General features: G+C 59.5%; 1 protein-coding gene across 1 annotated transcript in view; it reads right to left on the bottom strand.

The window, feature by feature from the left end:
- Positions 1-281: 281 nt before the first annotated feature.
- Positions 282-24,038, bottom strand: part of MRC2 (mannose receptor C type 2) — a 37,432-nt gene continuing 13,675 nt past the window's right edge. Inside the window, exons 2-30 of the mRNA XM_054176836.1 lie at positions 20,429-20,827; positions 19,897-20,070; positions 19,037-19,201; positions 18,743-18,856; positions 17,464-17,607; positions 16,436-16,624; positions 15,096-15,250; positions 14,723-14,830; positions 11,911-12,026; positions 11,649-11,797; positions 11,310-11,527; positions 10,430-10,572; positions 9,420-9,522; positions 9,158-9,296; positions 8,639-8,674; positions 7,815-7,975; positions 7,464-7,531; positions 7,153-7,253; positions 6,901-7,046; positions 6,354-6,468; positions 6,106-6,269; positions 5,782-5,890; positions 5,039-5,277; positions 4,781-4,949; positions 4,446-4,595; positions 4,033-4,152; positions 3,516-3,695; positions 3,101-3,127; positions 282-2,111 (exon numbers count right to left, since the gene is read on the bottom strand). Of these exons, the coding sequence (XP_054032811.1) occupies positions 1,891-2,111; positions 3,101-3,127; positions 3,516-3,695; positions 4,033-4,152; positions 4,446-4,595; positions 4,781-4,949; positions 5,039-5,277; positions 5,782-5,890; positions 6,106-6,269; positions 6,354-6,468; positions 6,901-7,046; positions 7,153-7,253; positions 7,464-7,531; positions 7,815-7,975; positions 8,639-8,674; positions 9,158-9,296; positions 9,420-9,522; positions 10,430-10,572; positions 11,310-11,527; positions 11,649-11,797; positions 11,911-12,026; positions 14,723-14,830; positions 15,096-15,250; positions 16,436-16,624; positions 17,464-17,607; positions 18,743-18,856; positions 19,037-19,201; positions 19,897-20,070; positions 20,429-20,827 (4,322 nt within the window). The 3' untranslated portion in view covers positions 282-1,890. The remainder of the gene's footprint in view (positions 2,112-3,100; positions 3,128-3,515; positions 3,696-4,032; positions 4,153-4,445; positions 4,596-4,780; positions 4,950-5,038; positions 5,278-5,781; positions 5,891-6,105; positions 6,270-6,353; positions 6,469-6,900; positions 7,047-7,152; positions 7,254-7,463; positions 7,532-7,814; positions 7,976-8,638; positions 8,675-9,157; positions 9,297-9,419; positions 9,523-10,429; positions 10,573-11,309; positions 11,528-11,648; positions 11,798-11,910; positions 12,027-14,722; positions 14,831-15,095; positions 15,251-16,435; positions 16,625-17,463; positions 17,608-18,742; positions 18,857-19,036; positions 19,202-19,896; positions 20,071-20,428; positions 20,828-24,038) is intronic.

Here is a 24,038-nt window from a genome sequence, read left to right on the forward strand (position 1 = left end):
GGGATGAGGAGGAATTCATGCTCAGCTTCTCAGGATCTGGCACCCAAGTCAGGAAGCTATGGGCCTGTGGACAAAACCAACAGCTCCAAACCAGAAAGGAACCTCAGGAAATAAACTCAGAGAAAGCTGAGAGACACAGAGAGAGAGAAAGAGAGAGAGAGAGAGAGAAATGGAGCAGGGGCAGCTCCAGATTCTTGCTCACCCTGAAACGTTGTGGCAGCTTCTGGACATTGCCAAAAGGTAAACAAAACCCCAACAATCCCTTGTTCCCCACCCCCCAACAGTTTCTTCAACACTTAATGTCCAGCTTAAGTGAAATCAATAGATTTTAAAATCCACACAGGAGTCAAAAAGGAGAGCAACAGAAATTAGCTAGTTCCTGTTGTCACAAGGGAAAAAAAACCCCAGCTCCAGCCTCAGAGGCAGAGGGCTAAATGTCTCTTGCAGGGGCTGTGCTGCCCCTCTTCAGAGGTTCTAAGGGGCTCTTTGGGTCCCATTCCCAGCAGGGAACCCCCCCTCGGGGCCAAAGGTCTCTTGCTGTCTCTAGGCATCCTCTTGTCCCGACCCTGGCACCGGGGATGCTGCTGCCGGCAGCTGATGGAGGAGGAAGGCTCAGCCCTGGGCTCCCCAGCTCCTTCCTGCACAGCTCCAAAGCCAGGCAGGGGCTGAGCCCTGCACTGCCTTCCTCCTCCTCCTCCACTACATCCTACATGTGAAACAGGCAACCACAAACACCCCAGCCAGCTGTGTGAAAGAAGGTATATATTCAGCACGCACTCAGTACAGTATAGCAAAAAAAGCTATCATTTCCTTAGAAAAAACCAACCCAGCCTTCCAAAGAGCCAAAGCTTCCAGCACCACTCCCCCACCCTACAGCCTGGCCACCAGCAGCAAGTGACCCCAGCTCTGCGCCGTCCCCACCCAGCAAGGGACAGAGGGTGGCCCCAGCTCTCCAGAAGCGCTCGGTGCCACAGCACCCAGCTCCTCCCACGGAGCCCAGGGTGCTAAGGATGATGTCACCAGAGAGGAGCTTGGCCAGCAGTGCCACAGCACCCAGCTCCTCCCACGGAGCCCAGGATGAGCCCACTGGAGAAGCATTTGATGAGCAGATTGCTCTGGTGCCACCCCCTGCAGTTATTTTGGTGGGGCACACACCAGAGAAACCAGAAAGTAGGGCAGGCTCTGGCTGCCAGCCTGGGGGGAGCAGCCACTGCCTTGCCAGGGCTGGATGCAGCCCTAGGGATGCCAGGGAGGAGAGGGGATCCCATGGCTGATGCCGGGGTGTCCATGCTTGGGTCGCAGCCACGGCATCTCCACTGCTCTCTGCTGGAGGTCGGGGATGAAGCCGAGGAGGGGGGAGAGGAGTGGCATGGTGGTGGGGAGGGGGGGCTGGCAGGGCCCTTGCCGCTGCACACGGAGGGGAGGTAGATCAGCTTTAGAGACCTCTTGCCCAGGAGGATGTCTTCTCGCACACCAGCTTGGTTCCTGGAGGGGGGTGAGCCCACCGCAGGGCCTGAAGGCTCACCCTTGCCTTCTCCCAAGGGGAAGGTGTCTTGGAGCCTGCTCACAACACTGGAAAGCTCTTGAACTTGGCAGGGGAACAACTTTCCTCTAAACATGTTATAGCCCTGAAACTGCCTCCACAGCTGCTTGCAGGCAAACTCCTCGCAGCTGGGGACAAGCCTGGAGGTGATGGCAGCCACCCGCGGGGCAGGAGGGACCCCAGCTCCCTCTGCTCACCCACCTGGCCGGACCCCACCCCGAACCCCCAGCCCCTCTCCCTGCCCCACCGCAAGGGTCCCCTCGTCCCAGCCCCGTGGGGACAGCGCCGCGTGGTGCTCTCCATCCTCCCCCGTCCCCAGGTCCCCGTCCCCAGCGTCCCCCCTGCCGTTAGTCCTGCTGCTCGTTCATCTCCATGTCCGACACCAGGATGTTCTTCTCGGCGGACTCGCCGGGGCTGGAGGTGGTGCGGCTGTAGCGGGCGCTCTCGAAGGCTCCCCGCTCGGCGCCGCGCCGCCGCCGGTACAGGTAGATGGCGCCGGCCAGCATCGCGCACAGCGCCAGCGCCGCCAGCACCACCACCGCCACGGCCGTCGTGTTCTCCGGCAGCGCTGCGGGCGGGAGGAAACCCTGCTGAGAGGCAGCCCCCACCTCTGCCTCACCCTGCCACAGGGTAGGTTTCATACATTCAGAGACTGGTTACGGCTCACAGGACCCCAGGGGTTGGAAGGGACCTCCGGAGATCTTCCAGTCCAACCCCCCTGCCAGAGCAGGAGCACAGAATCCAGCACAGGTCGCACAGGAACACATCCAGATGGGGCTTGAACGTCTCCAGAGAAGGAGACTCCACAGCCTCTCTGGGCAGCCTGCTCCAGTGCTCTGTGACCCTCACAGTGAAGAAGTTCCTCCTCGTGTTGAGGTTGGAAGGGACCTTGAAGATCATCCAGTTCCAACCCCCCTGCCATAGGCAGGGACACCTCCCACTAGACCAGGTTGCTGCCCCCTCCCTGGAGGTAATTCAAGACCAGGTTATTTCCTCTTGCTTTCTTCCCTTTTGGGGGGGAAGACTCTGTATTTTGGGGTTTTAATTTTTAGAGGTCTTTAGGAGAATTTTGGCCAAGATCTGGAATAAATTAAAATGTCTGACTTGAAGTTTTAACTGAAAAACAAGAGACAAAGCTTGGATGGAAATAGAATTGCAGAATCACAGCATGGTAGGGACCTTAAAGATCACCCACTTCCAACTCCCTGACATGGGCAGGGACACCTCCCACCAGCCCAGGTTGCTTAAGACCTCATCCAGCCTAGCCTTCAACACCTCCACAGAGGAGGCATCCACAGCCTCCCTGGGCAGCTTGTTCCAGTGTCTCATCACCCTGACAGCAGGGGGTTGGCTGGACACACTCCACCATAAAGGGATGGCTCCTGCTGCTGGGGAGCTCTAACCCAGTGCCAAAGCCACCTGGCAATGGGATTTGGGATCCCCCAGCCCCCAGACACCATTTCTTTGGTTGCTAATTCAAGCTGGGCTGCATTAACACAAGTCCCCAGCACCAGTGCCTGGTCCCAGTGCTGTGCCCAGGCTGATGGTGGCACTCACCTGCCCTGGAAAAGCTGCTCTCCTCCACTGCAAGGGCAACACAGACAGGTGAGTGCATCGCCATGGCACCCTCCCCTCTCCCCAGTGCCAGCATCACCAACCCCGCACCCACCACTGCTCCCAGCACTGCACAGCTGCAGAGGTCCTCTGGTTCTGCTCCCCCACTGCTCCACCAGCCTCATCCTGCTCTGAGCTGCTGACCCAGCCACTGAGACGTGCACAGCCTACCACTGAGCCCAGCCCACCACCCGCAGATGCCAGCACCAGCCCCTACAACCCCCCTGGACTGGAAACACCCAGAAGATGTGGCAGGCATTGCCAGCAGGAGAGCCCTGCCCTGCAACACCCTGCCTGGACCCACAGCTCACCCCACATCAGCCCAGGGGCCTCAGGCAGCAGGAGGGGGGGGTCCTACCTCGGGGGATCTTGCAGATGACCCCCATGGTGACGTTGGTGCAGGAGCCCAGGCGCCAGACGCCGTTGCTGCTCTGGATCCAGTAGCAGCTGTTCTGGCTGAGCATGCTGGGCCCCGTGTCGTGCTGGCCCCAGTTGGAGTAGTTCACAGCAGTGTTGTCATGCCACACCAAGGTGCCACCTGGGAAGCAGAAGAATTCAGTCTCAGGAGGCTGAAAGGGACATCCCAGCTTTGCCCCAGTTCAAATACCAAGGGAGGTGTGATGGGGAGGGCTCCAGGGCACCTTCCTGAGCCTGCAGCCTCCAGTGCCTTGCAGGAAGCTCTGGGCTTTGAAGCTGCCCCTCCCCTCCCACCAAGGCAGAGATCATACATGGCACGTTCAAGGCATGGGCACTGATCACACCATACACTGAGCCCCCCCACACTAGTGCCACCACCAAGGGCTTCCTCTGCTCACTGCAGACCTGATGGGAATGTGCCTGTGGGAACATCCAACACCTCCCTCCTTCCTTTGTACCTTTGGGGTTGAAGGTCATGCCCAGCCAGGCACCCTTGGATGGCCCTTCATATGCCTGGAGATGCTCCCACACGAAGACATTCTCCATCTCATCCTGGATGGACAACACTGTGCCACCAACTGCAGAGGAAGGAGTGTCAGGGAAGAGCTCTGACCTCAGAGGGTGGAGCTCAGAGCAGCAGTGCCCAAGAAGACAAAGCTGAGGAACCATCATGAGCCACATGGCAGCTGGGGAACTCTTAACAAGTTACAGCAAGGAGGAGGAGGCAGATGATGGCTGGCAGTGGACACGAGTGCAGGGACAAGAGTCCCATTCAAGGGTGCTCTGCTACACCCACACACATCCTGGGGATACCACCCCCTCCGTTTTCAAGGGTGCATCACCCCCCTCCACCACCACAGCCCCCCCATACCTTTCTGACACCTCCTCATGGCATCCTTCTGCCCCAAGGTGACCTCCATGTGGAAGGTGTAGCAGTGGTCCCGGAAGGGGATCCAGGATGAGTCCTCCAGCGACTTGGGACAGCTGCCAGTGTAGCTCCACTTGTGCGCGCGGGGGGCATCTGGGGAGCACAGGCTGCGTTGGGGGTGGGTGCCAGGGTCCCACAGCACACTGGGGCACCAAACCCCACGAGGATGTGCATATACCTGCAGAAGGTCCCTAGCGAGATGCCACCTCCCACCCTTGGGTGCTCCCCCCCCGGTCCACCCCGCGTTAAGCCCCCACAGCAGCCCCCACGGCCAGCACCTGCTCGGAGCTGGCAGATGCCCCCCTGCAGCTTGGTGTCACAGGCAGCCGTGCGCCAGCTCCCATCCACGTCCACGTAGGAGCAGCCAGTGATCTGCTGGGGCTCTCCCTCCTGCCAGTTGGTGTAGAAGAGGCTCTCCTCTGTCAGCCACGAGTAGCTGCGGCTCCCCTGCAGAGCCAAAAGCAGGAGAAGCTGGGGGGCTGCCGTGATCCCCCCCCCGAGGACCTCCACCCCGGGTGCCCGCCCCTTCCCCTCACCTTGTCGTTGGCCAACCCAATCCAGAGCGGAGCCTGCAGGCTGCTGATGGCCTGGGTGAGGAAGGCCTGGCTGTAGGGGTCGGGGATGGTGGCCAGGGTGGCGTTGAGGGTCTCGCAGAGCAGCAGGGCCTCGTGCCACCGGAGGGGCTTCTGCAGGATGCGGTAAGTGCTGTTGTGGTAAAAGAGGATGCCGGTGGGCGGGGGCGGGTACGGCGTCCGCGCAGGGCTCAGGGACGGGTCTGGGGGAGCAAAGAGACACGGTCAGAGGGCATGGGGGACACGCCTGCATCCCATGGAGGACCACCCTCTTGTCCCTCCCCACTCCAAGCCAAGGTGTCCCTGGCAGGGGTATACATGGGGCACCTGGGCACATCCCGGGACAGCCATGGAGAGAACAGACACCACATGCCCAGGGGTGACAAGTACTGAGCCCCACCCTGGGGCCATCCCCACCCTGGGGCCATCCCCACCCTGGATGCACATCCCCACCCTGGATGCACATCCCCACCCTGGATGCACATCCCCATGGGACACACCAAGCCAGGCTGGCATGCACAGCTTTGGGGGTTGCCCCACAGACAGCTGGAACCAGGGGCAAGCCGTCTCCCTGAGTTCTACCAGCAACCCCCCCAAGCTAAGACCCTCACCGTGAGCTCCCCAGCCACAGCCCCCCCCCAGCACGGGGCTCTGGGGGGGCAGCAGCAGGTCCCCAGCAGGGGCTGTCCCCTCTGTCCCCGTCCTACCTGCACCCCTCTGGCAGATGTAGCCATGCTTCTCCTCCAGGCAGCCCCGGTCGTCCCAGCGCCCCGTGAAGTGTGGGGGAGAGCCGTGCCACACCACCACGCAGTTGGTCTGCACAGCCAAGCCACGAGGTCAGCGCTGCCCTCAGCGGTGCCATCCCACCCCACGGGCACCCCTATGCCAGGGACCTCCGCCCTGCAGGGCTGGATCCTGCTCTGCCCTTGGAGAGCCGGCCCAGCGCCCCAAAAACCTTCCATGCTCATGGTAGGATATGGGACTGGGGCCTTCCCAGGGGCTGGGGGCTGCTGCAGGGGGGTCCCACTCACCGGCTTGTCGCGGGGGCCGGAGGCACTGCAGCCGGAGGGCTCTCCAGGTGCCCAGCTGGCGTGCCGCAGCGGCTCACCCTCCACCCACTGGAACTCCCTCTGGGCATCATGGAGGCCAATCCAGAGGTCGAAGGAGATGTTGAGCAGCATGGACGTGATGAAAGCTGCAAGAGATGAGTGAGGTGCTGAGGACCACCCCTGGCAGGTCCCCAGCCAGGCGGGGAAGGTAAGGGCTGGGGGGGACCTACCCTGCTCCAGGGGACTGGCGATGGTGGCCAGCACAGCACCCTGGCTCTCGCAGGCCTGCTTCGCCTCTGGCCACTTCACCCTCTCGGCTTTGTCGTGCCCATTAAAGCTGAAACACTGCATGGGCAGGGGCATGGCATGGTCCAGGGGGGAAGCCACTGCCCCAGCTCTGAGCCCTGCACCCTCCTCAATCACCCACGCTCTTCAGCCCCATTCTGCCCCAAGTCCTTTTCCCTCCTGCACCCTCCTGCCTGCCAGCCCCTCCACCCTTCCTGTACCCTCACAATGCACACCCATCCCAGCACCCCTGGGCACACACCCTCACCACCCCCTCCTGCACCCACAGCCCACCTCTCCCAGCACCCCTGGGCACACACCCTCACCACCCCCTGCTGCACCTACAGCCCACCTCTCCTAGTACCCCTGGGCATGCATCCCTCAGTGTCCCTCAAAACACATGCACGTGTCCCTCTCCACCCTGCCACTTAGCCACCACCTCTCCACCCTGATGTGCTGGTGGAATGGGTGGCCCTCCCTTCTGTGTCCCACCTTGCTGAGGAAGGGAAGCCAGCCCTGGGGACAGCCCCCACTGACAGGAGCAGGCAGTGGTGGCAAGGAAGGCTTCACAGCTGTCCCATTGCTCCGCTTGCAGATGTAGGGCAGGTCTGTCATGCACTTCTGGTCCCCCCAGTCCTCTGTGGGGAGCGACAAGGCAGGCATGACCCCCCCCCACCACACTAGGGCAGGGGTGTCTCTGCTCATCCCCTCCAGAGCCCAGCAGGGCTGGATCCTGCCCCTCACCTCTGCTGGCTGTCATGTAGACACATTTCCTGTCCTTGGTGGTGGGCCGGGGCTTGCCTGGTGCCCAGGAGATGAAGTTGAGGACAGATCCATCAGACCACCTGGGAATGGCACCACTGGCAGCATGAGGCCAAGCAGTGACTTGACCCAGCTGCCTGCCCCCTCTCCCCCCATCTCCTGAGTGAGGAACCTTCATCCCAGCACCCCAGGATGAGACCCCTGAGATGCAGGAGCTGAGCCACGCTGCTCTGAGCGCTGAGGAGAGTGGCCTGGGGCTGTTTGGGCACAGGATGGGTCGGTCCCTGACTTACTTGAACCTCCCGTCGTGCTCATAGGTGTGCAGCCCGATCCACCAGTGCTGCTCCTGGCCCCTGGAGAACTGCACACCCAGAGGAGACATGTCAGTGCCTGGATGTCCTTGGGGACACCCACAGCCACCCTGGACACCAGGACCAGGCAGCCACCCTGCAGCATGGCAAAAAAGCATCACCCTGCTGAGCCCCAAGGACCTGCCAACCCCCACACAGGACCCCTTGTGACCCCAGCCCAGCTCTTGCCAGGTAACATTCCTCCAGCAAAGGACAAAAGAAGCCAGGGAGGGAGCAGACTGGGGAGGCAGCAGAGCCCACAAGCGCCTGAGGAGGTCCCCATCCCCCTGGTACCTTCTTGAGGTTCTGGCCGAGGAAGCGCAGCTCGGCCTCGCTGTGCACCGACGCCAGCTCTGCCTGGTTCCAGCTGCAGATGCGCTTAGCCTGCACCCACGTCGAGTGGTGCTCTGAGAACCTGTACTCAGCCTCCTGGTACCTCACCCACTCTTTGCTGCCTGCAGGCAAGGGCTGCTGTCATGCCATGGCTGTGCCACCCCCTGCCACCCTGTCCCTCAGTCCCCTGCAGGTTGGGCTGCTCTGCTTTTGTCCCCTCTCCCGCAGCTGAGGGATCTGCTGGGGTAGTTGCCCTCTACAAGCACCTCAGAGGAGGTTGGAGAGGTAGGGGTCAGTCTCTTCTCACATGCAACAAGTGACAGGATGAGAGGAAACAGCCTCAAGTTGTCCCAGGGGAGATTCAGGTTGGATAGTGGGAAACAAATTGTTCACAGAAAGCATTCTCAGGCACTGGAATGGGCTGCCCAGGGGGGTGGTGGAGTCACCACCCCTGGAGGTCTCTAGAAGAGGCATGGATGTGGTGCTCAGGGACTTGGCTTAGGAGCAGTGGGCTTGGCAGCAGTGGTGGCACTGTGAGCTCTGGGTGATGATCTCAAAAGTCACTTCCAGCCCCAACAGTTCTGTAGTTCTAAGATCCTGCCCAGGCCCTGGAGCAAGGGGCAGGAAGATCCTGGGGCTCCCCTATGACCCTACACAGGATCCACCTTTCCCAGGTAATGCTACAGGGATGCAGGGACTGTGCCTCGCTGGCAGATGCAGTGGGGTGGCAGACACCTCAGGAGGACAGTGTGCAGCAGACAGACACACAGCCATGGCCAACACACCTTGGGAGGTGAGCTCCGGCTCCTTCACATCAGCACCTGCAGAAAGGGCAAGGAGAGGCTGTCAGAAGGATCTGGGGCTGGACTGCTGATGCTGGGGCTTCCTGCAAACCACCTTCAGGCTCCAAGGGCTGTATGTTCTTCTGCATCCACCAGGAGGGACAACATCTCTCCCAGCCCCTGAATCAGGACTCACCCTCCCATCTCCCTCCCACCCTGCCTGTTTTCAGGCACTGGAACAGGCTGCCCAGGGAGGTGCTGGAGTCCCCATCCATGGAGGTGCTTAAAAGACAAGGGGATGGGGTGCTGAGGGACGTGGTTTAGTGGGATTGGGAGCTCTAGGGGAGTGATTGGACTTGATGGCCTCAAAAGTCTCTTCCAACCTCAACACTTCTATGCTTCTATGATAAAAGTGCAGCCTTCAGAAGGGAGGGGACAGAGTCCCCCTGCCTTCACTCCACCATCCCATCCCCTGCCAGGTTATTCAAAGCTGGAGGGTTTGGGGTGCTCTTTGGCAGGTACCTTTGGGCAGTTTGCAGATCCAGTCCAGCTGGGCTTCACACTGCATGGGCACCCACTGCAGGGAGGCCAGGTCCAGCACGGCGCAGGTCCGGATGTCATCGTCGTCGTAGTTACTGCGGTCAAAGTTGTGGTAGAAAAACTGGGGGTCGAGAGAGATGGGCAGTGTTGGGCACCTCCACCAGCACCAGACTGGCCTCCCTCTGCACCCTGAACACCAGCTGGAGTTATCTTGGTGAACCACACACCCCCCACAAGGACTCACCCCCAGCCCATCGCTCCACTTCCAGCTCCTGTCCCCGGCTGGGTCCCTCCGGTTCAAGCCGATCCAGAACCAGTGCTGCTCGTGGAGCTCCGGCTCTGACTCCCTGTGGGGACACAGAGGGAATGGTGAGAAGCAGAGAATTGTTTCAGCTAGATAAGACCTCCAAGATCACCGAGTCCAGCTGCTGACCCAGCACCATCATGGCCACTAAACCATGTGCCATGGCCACGTGTTTCTCAGACACCCCCAGGGATGGTGACTCTACCACCTCCCCGGGCAGCCTGCGCCAGTGCCTGACCTCTCCTGCAACACAGACATTCTTCCCAATATCCAACCTATACCTCCTCTGATGCAACTTGAGGCTGTTTCCTCTTGTTCTATCACCTGATACTAGGAAGAAGAAACCAAAGCTCACCTGGCTCCAGCCTCCTTTCAGGGAGTTGCAGAGAGCCAGGTCTGCCTTCAGCCTCCTCTTGTCCAGACTAAACACCCCCAATTCCCTCAGTTGCTCCTCACCATCCCTGCTCTCCAGACCCTTCACCAGCTTTGTTACCCTGCTCTGGACTTGCTCCAGGACCTCAATGACCTTCTTGGAGTGAGTGGCCCCAAACTGAACCCAGAATTCAAGGTTTGGCCTCACCAGTGCCAAGTACAGAGGCACAACCCCAGAACACCCCTGACCCAAACTGGACTCTTTTCTATTTATACACAGAGCTGTAATTCAAGCCTGGACTTTACTGTTTCTTCTCAAAGCCACTCTTTGGCAGGAGCTGGGATGAGACATCCCAGGGCTGAAGGTATTCTAAGTCCAAGCTCCATCCCCAGATGACACCCAATTCCCTGCACTTCTCCCACACCCCCTCTTTGGTGCAGCCACATCAACGATGCACCTTCTGCACGCAGGTTGATGCTCAGCCCCACCCCTGCCCTGTCCACCCGCCCAGAGGACAGGTGTGGGCTCTTGCCAAGCACACCTGGGCAGTGGGGCATGCACCAGCACAGCCTCTCACCCAAAAATCTTGTTGAGGGTGTTGGCAATGAAGTGCTCCTCCTCGTAGCTGGCCAGGCTGAGCAGCTGGGCCCCCAGCTCCCGGCAGAACTCCTGCGCCGCGATCCAGGTCTTCTTCTCTTGCAGCTTCTCAAAGCTGAACACCTGGGGAAGGAGGAACCAGCAGTGGTGGGAGCTCAGCACCAGAGATGAGCAGAGCACCATCCCCACCCTGCTGGCAACAGCATCCTGGGGCATGCTGCCACCACTCAGCCTGAGCTCAGGACCAGGGCAGTGATTGTCCCCCTGGGCACTGGTGAGGTCACAGCTTGAATCTCAGGCTCACTTCAGGGCCCCTCACTCCAAGAAGGACACTGAGGGGCTGGAGCGGGTCCTGAGAAGTGCAACAAAGCTGGGGAAGGGTCTGGAGTAGAGGGCTGGTGAGGAGAGGCTGAGAACTGGGGTTAATCAGTCTGGAGAAAGGGAGGCTGAGAGGAGACCTCATTGCTCTCTGGAACTCCCTGAAAGGAGTTTGGACCCAGGTGGGTGTTGGTCTCCCAAGGAACAAGCAACAGGACAAGAGGAACCAGGGGAAGTTTAGGTTGGGTATGAGGGAAAATTTCTTTCCTGACAAAGTTGTCAGGCACTGGAACAGGCTACCCAGGGAGGAGGTGGAGTCACCATCCCTGGAGGTGTTCAAAACATATGCGGCCATGGCACTTGGACATGGTTTAGAGGCCATGGTGGTGTTGGGCTGCCGGTTGGACTGGCTGATCTTAGCGAGCTTTTCCACCTTAGTGATTGCAATTCTATGAACCAGGTTGGTAGGCTCAGGGATGCCCTTTGCTCCTCCACCCCCCATGCACCAGTGGGGAGGCAAATGGCTTCCCAGCACCCCTCACCTTGTAGCAGTGACGGAGCTTGGAGTCGGAGCTCCATCCCAGCGGGCAGGCAGCGGTGAGGCTGGGCGTGGGGTAGGGACCAGGCAGCTCGGAGCTGCCCGGGGTGCCCAGGTTCTGCTGGCAGATGTACTTGGCCTTGAAGGTGCTGCAGTTCTTCACCTCCCACAGCCCCGTGGAGCTGCCAGTGGCCAGGGCCACGCAGCCACCCTTGTTGTAACCTGGAGTGCTCACGGGAGCCGGGGGGATGCAGCCTTAGGATCGGAGCGTGCCGGGCGGCAGAGCCAGCACCCATCCTGCACGGAGGGGACGTCCCCATCCCACCCACAGGCACCCCCTTACCGGGCTGGTTGCGGTTCCAGTGGGTGTACCTGGCCTCATCCCCGCCCAGCCAGCGGAAAGCCCCTGTCTGGTTGATGTCCTGCAGAGCTGTCCAGAAGAACTCTCCGTCCCAGCCGAAGATGAGGCTGCTGACGTACACCTGCTCGAACCTGGAAGGGCAGCAAGAGAGGCCATGCCACCAGCAAAGCCCAGCTGCCAGGTCACAGCCCACCTTGGGGTGCTTGCTTTGGGGCCAGCTCACTGTCATCAGCGTGGCACTGACCTGCTGGTGATGGTGACCAGCGTGGCGCCGTAGTCGGCGCAGGTCCTGCGGGCGTCGCTGTAGGGGACGCGGTCCTCACCCAGCCAGAAGCAGGAGGGGCTGTGCCACTTCCAGCCCTGGGGATGGAAATCACAGAATCATTAAGGCTGGAAAAGACCTTTGTGATCATCGAGTCCAACTGTAACCCAGCTCCCATGACCACTAAACTATATCCTGAAGCACCACATCTACAGCTCCTTGACCACCTCCAGGGGTGGTGACTCCACCACCTCTCTGGGCAGCCTGTTCCAATCCCTGACCACTCTTCTAGTAATATCCAACCTAAACCTCCCCTGGCACAACCTAAACCCATTTCCTCTCATGCTGTCACTGGTTACTTGGGAGAAGAGACCAACATTGGCCTCACTCCAACTTCCTTTCAGGGAGCTGCAGAGAGCAGTGAGGTCTCCCCCTCAGCCTTCTCTTCTCCAGACTAAACAACCCCAGTTCCCTCAGCTGCATCTTGCATGCCGTGCCCTCCAAACCCCTCACCAGCCTTGCTGCCCTTCTCACCCTCCAGCACCTCGATATCTTCCTCATACTGTGGCACCCAGAATTCAGCATCCACCAGGGCTCACCCCCAGCCCTCTCCAGAAGGACAGGGACACACGCGGGGGGTGAGAGAAGCATCCCGCGTCCCCTCCCACCACCTCTGCTTTCTCCTGGGAGGTCTCCTAGCCCCAGCTGCCCTGGCTTGACCCCGCTCAGCGCTGAGCTCTCCCAAGCCCCCAGCCCCAGAGGACAGGGCTGCAAGGCAAACAAACACCAGGCAGCTTCAAAGGCGGGAAGTGGCTCTGGCTGCCAGCGGCCAGCCCGGCCGGGCGCGGGGAGGGGAACACAATCCCCCTCTGTACGCCGCGGGGCCGAAGCCAGAGCCAGTCCCACCACCGCCAGCTTTCATCCCCAGCCTTGTTGATGTTGGAGCCTCTCCGGGGCCAGGGACACAATAGTGCCTGTTTTCTGCCAGAGCAGGCAGAGAGGTGGCCCTGGGGCCAGCAGTGGCGTGGGGAAGGACATGGGAGCTCATCTGTGAGAGGGGACACACACACACACGTGTACGTGTGTGTGATGAAGAGTCAGCCAGGGTGGGAAGAAAGGGTGAAGGGGCTCAGCTGGTGAGGCAGGAGCCCCCAGGCTCAGGGACCCTCTTGGTGTGGTCAGAAGTGTCACCAAGGCTTTGCTCCCTGTGTCTCCCAGGCATTGGAAGGATGGTGGAGGACATGCACCATCTGCAGCACCACCAGCATGGTGGGAAAGAAGTAGCTTTAGGAGACCAAGAGAAAAATTACCTCAAATCCCACTTTTCCCCCCAAGTTCCTGCTCCTGCAGCCTTTCCCCAGGTTAACAAACCCAGGTATGGTCTCAGCAGCTGCACACCACCAGGGCCAGCCCTCAGCAGCTGAGAAAGAGGCCCAGCATGGGACAGTGCAGGTGCCTGGTGGCCCCAGAGGGGTCCCCAGTCAGCCCTGGGATCACTAAAACCACACAGATGCTCTGCCACACACTGAGCACCACAGCAAGCCCCTGTGGTCCAAAAGCAGCCAGGATGAGAGCATCAATCCCAACTGCCTCCAGCTCCTGATCATGGAGTGCTCCCTCATCCCTCTCCAGCTCTGCCTTTCCCATTGCCCAAACCTCCATCTTCCACTGCTTCCTCAAAGGAAGTTCCAAAAGCAGAGAATTTGGAAAGCAGGAGAAGGAGCAGCAAAGTCACCAAGAGAAACCACCATGGTGGCCAGAGAAGACCAGGGCTGGTCCTCTGAGCAAGTTGCTGCCTCCTCTCCACCAGCCTCTGCTTCTGGGTGGCAAACAGCCTCGCTGAGGATGAGGAGAGGGAGGAAGGATGGGCAAAAGTCTTTCCTCAGTTCACTTACTGCTCCCAGTTTGTTCACCAGCAGGTGCATCCCTGCTGGGCACCCAGAACCGGGGTGAGACTGTGGCTGGAGAGTCAGGAGGGAGTTAAATCTGCATGGGGAGATCCTACGAGGGATAAGCAGCCAGGTGGTGGTGGCACATTGCCACCCATCGCCTCATCCCCGGCACTCACCGACACCAGGGCTCCTCCAGCTCTGGCTGGCAGCCTGCCAGTCTGCCAGGGTGCCAGAGCATCAGGGTAAAGACTGAAGACTGGTGGAGGAGCCCAGCAGCACCTCTGGGAGCTGTCCCCAAGGGCTGCTTGCTAGTCCGGGCGTGAGCCTGCGCTGGCTCCGAATCGCTGGGAGACGTTCAAGAGGCTGGCAGTGCCAGGCTCTGTGCTCCCAGACTTTGCAAAGAGGCACAAAAGCCACCTCCCAGCAAGCGTGGGAAAGGGGCAGCCTCAGCCCCACTTGACAGCTGGGGAAACTGAGGCAGAGCCTGCTCTGGGTGAGAAACCCCAGCCTGGCGGCCACGTCCCTCTGTTCTGCCTGGAGAAGGCAGCCTGCCACGGTGCCCTGGCACGGGGCTGGCAGCTGCCTCCATCCTGCCAGGCTCCCACGTGGAGCAGTTCTGCTGCTGGGTTTGGCATGGGGTGGAAAAAGAAAAAAGAACATCCCTGTTGGCAAAGAAGCCAGGCCAAGGGGGAACCTCGGCCCATGCAGGCACAGGTTCTGTCCCACTTTGCTCCCACGGCCTCATCAGGAAGTGAGAGGCTCCACAGCCCTGGGATGCTGCAGCTCCCAGGTACAGACCTGCAGCTCCAGGTGCTGCTCATTAGTGCTCCCTGAACTGGTTTTGGGGAGAGCTCCCCTGCAACCCCAAGCATCAGGCAGAGGTGGCTCTGGGTCCTGCTCACCTTTCTGCAGCCATGGTCATCCTCCTCCTTCTCCTGGCTCACCCGGCCAGGCTTCTTGCAGATGGAGGGCAGGGTCTGGTTGCATGGGCTGTCATTCCACCTCCCCTCCTGCACAGCGAGGAGAAGAGCAGCACTGAGCCCATCCAACAGCCTGAGGAGTTTCCCAGCCCATCCATCCCCACCTTAGGTCCACAAACTTTCCTTCCCTACATCGAATCCCCAAGGATGCTGTGCTGAGTCCCAACGAGCGGAATGAGCCAGGCTCAAACCCAGCTGGAGATGCTCCCTGAGGTATCCCTTCCCCCTCCATGAGGATGCTGCATGCCCTCTGTGGAGGTGCAGGATGCAGATGCCCCCTGCCCCAGGCTCTCACCGGTCCCCAGATGGTCACACAGTCTTCCAGGCTGTCACGGAAGTTGTTGGGCTCAAAGGGGTGCCAGTACGTGAACCTCACGGGTGTCCCATCCGACCACTCGAAGTTCATCTGCAGCTTGAGGTCATTTAGGCCAATCCAGAGCTCTTCCACATCTGCTGGGACAGAAGGGTGGAGGTGAAACTCCCTCTGCCTGGCTGAAACCTTGCAGAAACCCTTCCAGTGGCACAAGCCCCTGCGACGGGGCCACGTCTGCAGAGCACCTGCCCAAACCTCGGGACTCAGCCCCCAATCCCAGTGGTGCCAGCAGGCAGGAGAGAGCAGGGCAGGGCAAGGATGGACCCAGGAACACAGAGGCACATTTGCCAGCAAGTTTTAGTGGTGTTCTGGTACCAGCAGAACGGTGGAAGTCTGGACCTCTAGGCTCAAGTCCAGTAAGCCAATGCTTTTCAACCATTCCCTCCCATTCCATCCCATCTCTGCCTGGGAGTGCTGGCACATCCCCCTCCTTCCTCCCCTCTTTCAGCTCCTGAAGGGTATTAAGTCCCTTCAGCCCCCAGCTCCACTGCAGTCTGGGTCCCCAGATGTCCCCATGTGGGGTTTCACTGCCAGGTTCTGCCTCTGCAGAGCAGGATGGGCTGCAAGAGTGAATAATTTGGCTGCACTTGTATGGGAACAGTAAAACCCAAGCTGAGGTCACCCTAATGAGGGTGGCACAAGCAGGGTCTGGAAGATGGTGGCACAGATGGCCCCTGGACAGCCACAGGATTGTTCAGGCTGGGACTTTTCCCCAGTGCACCCCAGCTCCAACACATCCCAGCACAGGGGACTTCAACCCAGTGACACCCAGGACTGGAGAAAGGTTCCTGGGAGGCCACAGGCAGGTGTTGCCCCTTCACCTGACACTTGTGCCCAGGGCACATTCAGCAGTAGGAGCTGCAGCCTCCTCCAGCAAGGCCACCAGGACATTGTTTCCCATCTTTTCCTAGGTTAACCAACTGGGACCAGTGCCACTCCCAGCTGCTGCTGCCTGTTTTCTCCCTCAGCACTGCAGGCTGCCAGGAACAGCTTCTCCATGTGCTGGATGGAGGCTGCACCTGGGGCATGAGCTACTCCCAGCAGCACAGCACCTCCCAGCAGCACAGCACCCCCCAGCAGCACAGCACCCCCCAGCAGCACAGCACCTCCCAGCCTGGGGTCTCCTTTCCCTTCACAGCTCCAAACTCTGGAGATCATCTGACTTTGCAAACTCATCTGACTTTGCAGGCTCCATGCCACAGAAGTGACCCTCCTGTGGATGCTAACTTGGGACAGGAAGGGTGCAGGGGGCTCCCCCTTACCTTGCTTGATCTGCTTGGTGACAAACTCCAGCTCAGAGAGGGTGTGGATGCTGACCAGGTCCCCCCCACTCCGCAGGCAGGTCTTCTTTGCCTCCTGCCAGGTCTTCTTCTCTCCCACCAGCCGGTAGCAGTTGGACTGGAAGGGCTGCCAGCTGGGCTCACAGTCCACCTTCACCTCTGACCAGGAATCTGGCAAGGACATAAGGTAGCCTGAGGGCTCCTGTTCTGCTCTCCAACCCTCTATTTGTCAGGCAGTGGGCCATGGGAAGGTGACCACAGTCCCACAGGTTGCTTAGGATACCAAACCACAGCCACACAATGGCAAGGTGAGGGCAATGGGGGCTTTAGAGCTCCAGGGACAAACCCCAACCCCTTTTGCTTGCAGACGTGGCATGGAAGTGACACTGCCAGCCCCTGGGGATCATGGGGAACCTCCTGCTGCCTTGATTCCTCCCCTACTACCCAACCTGTAACTGCACCTTGCAAGAGCAGCCTGAGAGGAGATCTTATTGATGGTTACAAGTATCTGGTGGGTCAGTGTCCAGAATAAAGGACCAGTGGTGTTCTGTGACAGGATGGGGGCAATGGACATGGGCCAGAACTCAAGAAGCTCCACCTCAACATGAGGAGAAACTTCTTTGGTGTGAGGGTGCTGGAGCCCTGGAACAGGCTGCCCAGAGGGGTCGTGGAGTCTCCTTCTCCAGAGACTTCCAAGACCCATCTGGATGTGTTCCTGTGTGACGTGCCCTGGGTGATCCTGCATTGGCAGGGAGGTTGGACTGGATGATCTCCAGAGGTCCCTTCCATCCCCTACCATTCCATGATTCTCAGGTTATGCTCCTTGGAGAGGACTTTTCCCACATCCAAGCAGCTGTGGGGAACTCAACCACTGCTGCACCCCAGCAAGCTGGCGACACCATGGGCTGCCCCAGCACGCAGGCAGCATCTTCCAGCCACGCTGAGATGGGAGCACAGCCAGCTGGGACACGGGGGCTGCCCACTCCAGCTGCCATGCTGCCCTCACTCACCTGTCAGGAAGGGGTCTGCAGTGGCATTTGGCTTCTTCTTGCAGACGTAGGGCAGGGCGATGCCGCAGTCGCGGTTCTGCCACCTGCCCGACGACTCCGTGCGGATCACGCCGCAGTTCTCCTCGCTGGGGTTGTCAGGCTGGTCTGGAACGGGGGGAGGGAGGGTGGGACAGCTTCTGAGGAGCTGGGGACAGACCTACCAAGGCTGCCCACAAGGGCAAGCCACCAGCAAGGTGCACCTCTCCCAGCTCCAACAGCCGAGGGAGGCTATGAGGATGATGAAGGGACTGGAACGTGTCTGATGAGGAAAGGCTGAGAGCCCTGGGGCTGTTTAGCCTGGAGAGGAGCAGCTTGAGAGGGGACCTGGTCAGTGTTTATAAATATCTGAAGGGTGGGAGTCAAAGGGTCAAATTCTTTTCAGTGGTGCCCTGTGATGGGGTGAGGGGCAGTGGACATGGACCAGAACCCAGGAAGCTCCACCTCAACATGAGGAGAAACTTCTTTGGTGTGAGGCTGCTGGAGCCCTGTCCCAGGCTGCCCAGAGAGGTTGTGGAGTCTCCTCTGCAGTCATTCAAAACCTGTCTGGATGCATCCCTGTGTGACCTGCCCTCTGGCAGTGGGGCTGGACTGGATGAACTCCAGAGGTCCCTTCCATCCCCTACTACCATTCTGTGGTTCTACAAAAACCCTTCTGGTTTGCTGTTTTGCACAGGGATGTCACCCCACATGCCCAGGACTCTTTCTCTTGCCTGGATGCAGGACCTGGGGCATCACCATTTCACCTGCAAATGCTGGATGGCAGCCAGGGACACACGTGGCACCAGAGCTGAACTGCCCCTGGCTGTCCCCAAACCTCCTCCTAGGGGATCACTGTCCCTGTGACTGCCTCTGGCTGATGGCACTGGGCATGACCACAGAGGTGCTTGCAAGGGGTCCTTGTGCCTCTGAGCACCCCAGGGTTAGAGAAGGGTGACCACAGCTGGGGACCCCTCCTCAGCTGCACTCTGGCACCAAGCTGGGACACAACAACCTTCCAAACCAGGAACCCCCACCCACATTACCCACAGGGCTGCTGAGGCCTTGCAGAGGGACATTCCCTACTCCAGCTCCGTGGATGTCCCAGGCTGTTCCACAACCCCACAGGGTTCTCCATCCCTCAGCAGTGAGGGGACACCCCACAGCAGTCTAGGTCACTCCCCCTGCCACAGGGCCATCTCCAGTGGTCACAGGCTGTCCTCTGCCCCCCACCCCCATCACCACCAGTGCCCCCCTGTCTCACCACTCTCCCAGTTGAGGTACTTGAGGGGTGAGTTGTCTGACCACTGCCAGCCTCCGTTGATGTCCAGGTCGTTGAGCCCAATCCAGAGCGTGGAGCTGTACCCTGTCAGCAGCCCTGGGACCCACACAGCCAAAGGGGCAGGATCAGTCCCACCAGCCCCAGCTCAATCCCCAGTCCCTCACCGTTCCCAAAACTAACCACCCAGGGCGGGCAGAGAAACCTGGCAGCGTGGTGCCAGCAGCTCTGCCCCGGGGTGAGGAGGGCAGGGGCAGAGGCAGGCTGCCATCCCCTCACCATTGATGTAGGTCTGCTCATGGATCTCGGTGATGCTCAGCAGGTTTGCCCCTTGCTGCTCGCAGCTGTTCCAGGCCTCCCGCCACGACAGCGTCGACTGGAAGTTGAACTGGTAGCAGCTGTTGGTGAGGTGGTCCTTGTCCCAGAAGGTCTCACAGTCATTGCCTGTGGGCATGAGCAGGCTGAGCACCCAACACAGCCCCACCTGTGCCTCCAAGAGATCCCAGTAGCCCAGGAAAGCCACAGAGAAGCCAGTGGAGCTGATCTGGCAGAGAAGAGGCAGGAAAGCCCCCAGGAGGGATCACAGAATCATGGAATTGTTTTGGCTGTGAAAGACCTCAAAGGTCATTGAGCCCAACCATCCACCCAACCCCACCATGGCCACCAAACCATGTCCCCAGGTGCCATGGCCATGTGTCTCTTCAACACCTCCAGGCACAGTGACTCCATCAGCTCCCTGGGCAGCCTGTTCCAACCCCTGACCGCTCTTGCAGCAAGGAAATTCTTCCCAGTCTCCAACCTAACCCTGCCCTGGCACAATTCCAGGCCATTTCTTCTCATTCAATCACCAGATACTAAAGAGCCTGACCCCACCTCACTCCAACCTCCTTCCAGGGAGCTGTGGAGAGCAATGAGGTCTCCCCTCAGCCTCCTTTTCTCCAGACAAAACAACCCCCAGTTCCCTCAGCTGCTCCTCCCCAGCCCTGTTCTCCAGACCCTTCCCCAGCCCTGTTCTCCAGACCCTTCCCCAGCTTCACTGCCCTGCTCTGGTCCCTCTCCAGCCCTTCAATGTCCAAAACTGAACCCAGGATGGTCAGAGGGTTTCTCTTCTCCCGGTGGGAAGCATCCCCTCCACCTACTCTTTATGGGGCAGAAGCCCCAGCGCTCGTCCTTGCCGTAGTCCTGGGTGGTGGCACACCAGAGGTGGCCGTCCTCCCGCCCCGTGCTGGTGCACTCGTGGAACCATTGGTTGTCATACTTGAAGGGGATGGTGCAGGGCTTCCCGTGAGAGTTGCCCTGGATGGTGTAAATCTCTGCAGAGAAAGAGGAGTCCTCGTCTGAGGCTCTGCAAATAGGCAGCTGGAGGGAGGCTGGGGGTCAGTGGGGTGCCTGGGGGCTGCCCCGCTCCCCATCACCCCAGTCATGGAATCATACAATTGTCAGGGTTGGAAGGGACCTCAGGGATCATCCAGTTCCACACCCCCCCCGCCATGGGCAGGGATGCCTCACACTAGAGGAGGTTGCTCAGAGCCACAAACCAACCCTGCCTGGTTTGGCAGCCCCAGAGTGCTGGGACCGAGCTCCCCAGGCGGGCGGGCGGGCAGGACCCCGCAGCAGCCCGGCGTTGCGGGGATGGGTTTGGGGTGTCCCTAACGCCCAGGGAGGTGTTACCAGAGTAGGGCACGGAGCACAGATCCTCCTCGGTGCCGTAGGTCCTCCACTGGGAGCCTCGTGCCTGGTCCCCTCTGTCCAGGGAGGCGTTGGCGGGGCGGGCACCCAGGTGCTGTGCCAGCTGCTCGCCCAGGCCGCGGCAGCTCCAGCGCATGTTGACGGACTCGCGGTCGCACTCGTAGGTGGCCAAGGGGTGCAGCCCCGCCGTGGCGTTGGCCCCGTGCCACGACACCCCCAGGCACTGCATGGCCCCCACGTTGAAGAGGCGGTTCCGCGAGACCCATTTCCACTGCTGGGCCGGGGCGCTGGCGTTGCAGCCCTTGGTGAGCCTCACCAGGGAGTCCTTCGTCTCCAGGCAGCCCTGGGCGCCCGTGTTGTAGATGAGGAAGGCTTTGGAGTCTGGGTGGAACAAGAAAGGGGAAAGGGTTAAAGGGGTGCTGAGGATCCAGCAGGGTACCAAGCGTTGCCAGGGCGTCCTGGCTCCCTTTCTACACAGCTTAAGTTTTGGGGTGCATCCCTGTGCAGTAGATGAGGAAGGCTTTGGAGTCTGGGTGGAACAAGAAAAGGGAAAGGGTTAAAGGGGTGCTGAGGATCCAGCAGGGTACCAAGCGTTGCCAGGGCGTCCTGGCTCCCTTTCTACACAGCTTAAGTTTTGGGGTGCATCCCTGTGCAGTCAGGACCCAGGCTAAAGCTCCCCCTTCAAACTGTGACAAGTACCCAGCACACTGGGGACCACAGAGTCATAGGATCAACCAGGCTGGAAAAGACCTCAGAGATCAGCAAGTCCAACCTATTACCTACCAACTAACACCCCCTGACTAGCTAACCCATGGCTCCAAGTGCCACATCCAATCCCCTCTTGAACACCTCCAGCGACGGGGACTCCACCACCTGCCTGGGCAGCACATTCCAAAGGCTAACAACTCTCTCAGTGAAGAACTTTCTCCTCACCTCCAGCCTAAACTTCCCCTGGCACAGCTTGAGACTGTGTCCTCTTGTTCTGCCACTGGTTTCCCAGGAGAAGAGACCAACCCCTACGTGGATACAACCTCCTTTCAGGTAGTTGTAGAGAGCAATAACTGACCCCAGGGTTTGCCCCCTGCCTGTCCTTGGGCTGATGGGCTGCAGGCAGGGTGATGTGGATGTGTGTTTGCACCCAGAGCTGGCAGAAGCCTCATGGCATCCTCCCAAAGCATCAGCAAGTGGCCTTTGGGCATCACAGCTGGTGCAAAGAGCTCACCTGCTCTAACAGCACCATTTTTCATGCTGAAGGTGGTGAGACCCTGGACCAGGTTGCCCAGAGAGGTGGGAGATGCCCCAGGTCACAGAATCACAGTGGTTGGAAGGGACCTCTGGAGATCATCCAGTCCAACCCCCTGCCAAAGCAGGGTCACCTAGGGCAGGACACACAGGAATGCATCCAGATGGGGTTTGAAAGTCTCCAGAGAAAGACTCCACAACCTCTCTGGGCAGCCTGCTGCAGGGCTCTGTCACCACCCTCACCATAAAGAAGTGTCTCCTCCTGCTGAGGTAGAACCTGGAACCATTCCAGGTCAGGTTGTTTGGGGCTCAGAGCAACCTGCTCCAGTTGCAGATACCACTGCCAGCTGTGGAGGGCTTGGGCCAGATGAACCTTCCAAGCTCCCTTCCACTCCATGATTCCATGACCAGCAGAGCTGTTCAAAACTGAGCTCCCACAGGACACAGCGTTCTGAGGCATCCCAGCAAGCCCTGTGGCAGCACCAGAGGAGCCCATGCCAGTCTGCTCTGGATGGTGGAAAGCAGAGCAGAGGAACAGAGAGCGCCTCCCTCAGTCCTGGCAAACACCTGCAGGCAGCTGTGGCTCCTGCAGGCATGGCCCCAGCCCCAGCAAAGACAAAACCTCCTGTTGGGATCCTCCAAGACCCCAGCTGGAGCACCGGGAGGTGGGAGCAGAGCGAGGGAATCGCTGTCAGCAGAGCAGCTGTGGAGGGGAGAAGGGCTGACCTCAGCCCCAGCTTGATGCATGTCCCCTGGTCCTGACTGCTGCAATCAGAGAGCCAGGGAAGTGTTTCAGTTGGAAAAGACCTCCAAGACCATCCAGTTGAATCTTCAACCCAACACCTCCATGGCCATTGAACACTGTCCCCAGGTGCCATGGCCACACACTTCCTGAGCACCTCCAGGGCTGGGGACTCCACCACCTCCCTGGGCAGCCTGTGCCAAGCCCTGACCACCCTTGCAGCAAAGAAATTGTTCCTAATCTCCAACCTAAATCTCCCCTGGCACAATTTCAGGCCATAACCCATCTCTGCATCCCTACAGCAATTCCCTGACCCCCAGCATCACCAAGGACATGAATCATCTCTAAAGCTGCATAAACCACATCCTGGGCTGCACCAAAAGCAGTGTGACCAACAGGGTGAGTGATCCCCCCCCCCCGCCAAGTTCTGCCCTCACCAGGGTCCAGTTTTGGGGTCCCCAGCACAAGAAGGACACAGAACTGTTGGAGTGGGTCCAGAGGAGTCCACCAAGATGATCAGAGGGCTGAAGCACCTCCCCTGTGGGGAGAGACTGAAAGAGCTGGGGCTGTTCAGCCTGGAGAAGAGAAGGCTCCAGGCAGACCTTAGAGCAGCCTTCCAGTACCTGAAGGAGGCTGCAGGAGAGCTGGGGAAGGACTTTGGACAAGGTCTGGGAGTGCCAGGACAAGGGGCAATGGATTGAAGCTTGAGGAGGGGAGATTTAGATTGAAGATGAGGGAGAAATTCTTCAGAGTGAGGGTGGTGAGATGCTGGAACAGGTTGCCCAGAGTTTGCCACCTCCCTGGAGGTGTTCAGGGCCAGGCTGGATGAGGCCTTGAGCAACCTGGGCTGGTGGGAGGTGTCCCTGCCCATGGCAGGGGGGGTTGGAACTGGGTGAGCCTCCAACCCAAACCATTCTATCAGTGGATGAGTCCACCAGCAAACCCAAGCACATCACACTGGGCCAAGCTGCTCCAGCTGCCATGGCATTTTCAGGAGGTACTTTACTCCTCCTCCTCACCCCAACCCCCTATCCCCCCCCAGCCAACACACCACCACATCAACACCACAACTTTTGTGTTGCTTTGGGCTTTTTTTTCTCTTGTTTTTGTTTTAAAACCAACCCTTTTATTTTTCTCCTCCACCACAAGCATCCACCAGCAGTCAAAGGGAACTCAGGGGCCCTGCTATATTTGGCTTTGGTTTGCTTTGGCTTTTTGCCATTCCAGGCATTTTGGGGACTGAAAAGGTTTTCAGTTGCCATTGGCCCACACAACCTCACCCTGCCCCAGCCCTGTTGTTGCAGGCGGCTCCAGCACGTTCAAGCAGCAAACAGCTCAGCTCAGAGAGCTTCCTGACCTGTCCCTGGAAGGAAGAGACAAATGGCCATCCCCCATTCCACCTGAGAGCTGCAGCAACAAGCCAGCTCCACATGGGCACCATGGAAGGGACAAATGGACATCCCCCATTCCACCTGAGAGCTGCAGCAACAAGCCAGCTCCACATGGGCACCATGGAAGGGACAAATGGACATCCCCCATTCCACCTGAGAGCTGCAGCAGCAAGCCAGCTCCACATGGGCACCATGGAAGAGACAAATGGACATCCCC

This window comes from Dryobates pubescens, chromosome 36, assembly GCF_014839835.1.
Source record: "Dryobates pubescens isolate bDryPub1 chromosome 36, bDryPub1.pri, whole genome shotgun sequence".
Classification (NCBI taxonomy): Eukaryota; Metazoa; Chordata; class Aves; order Piciformes; family Picidae; genus Dryobates; species Dryobates pubescens.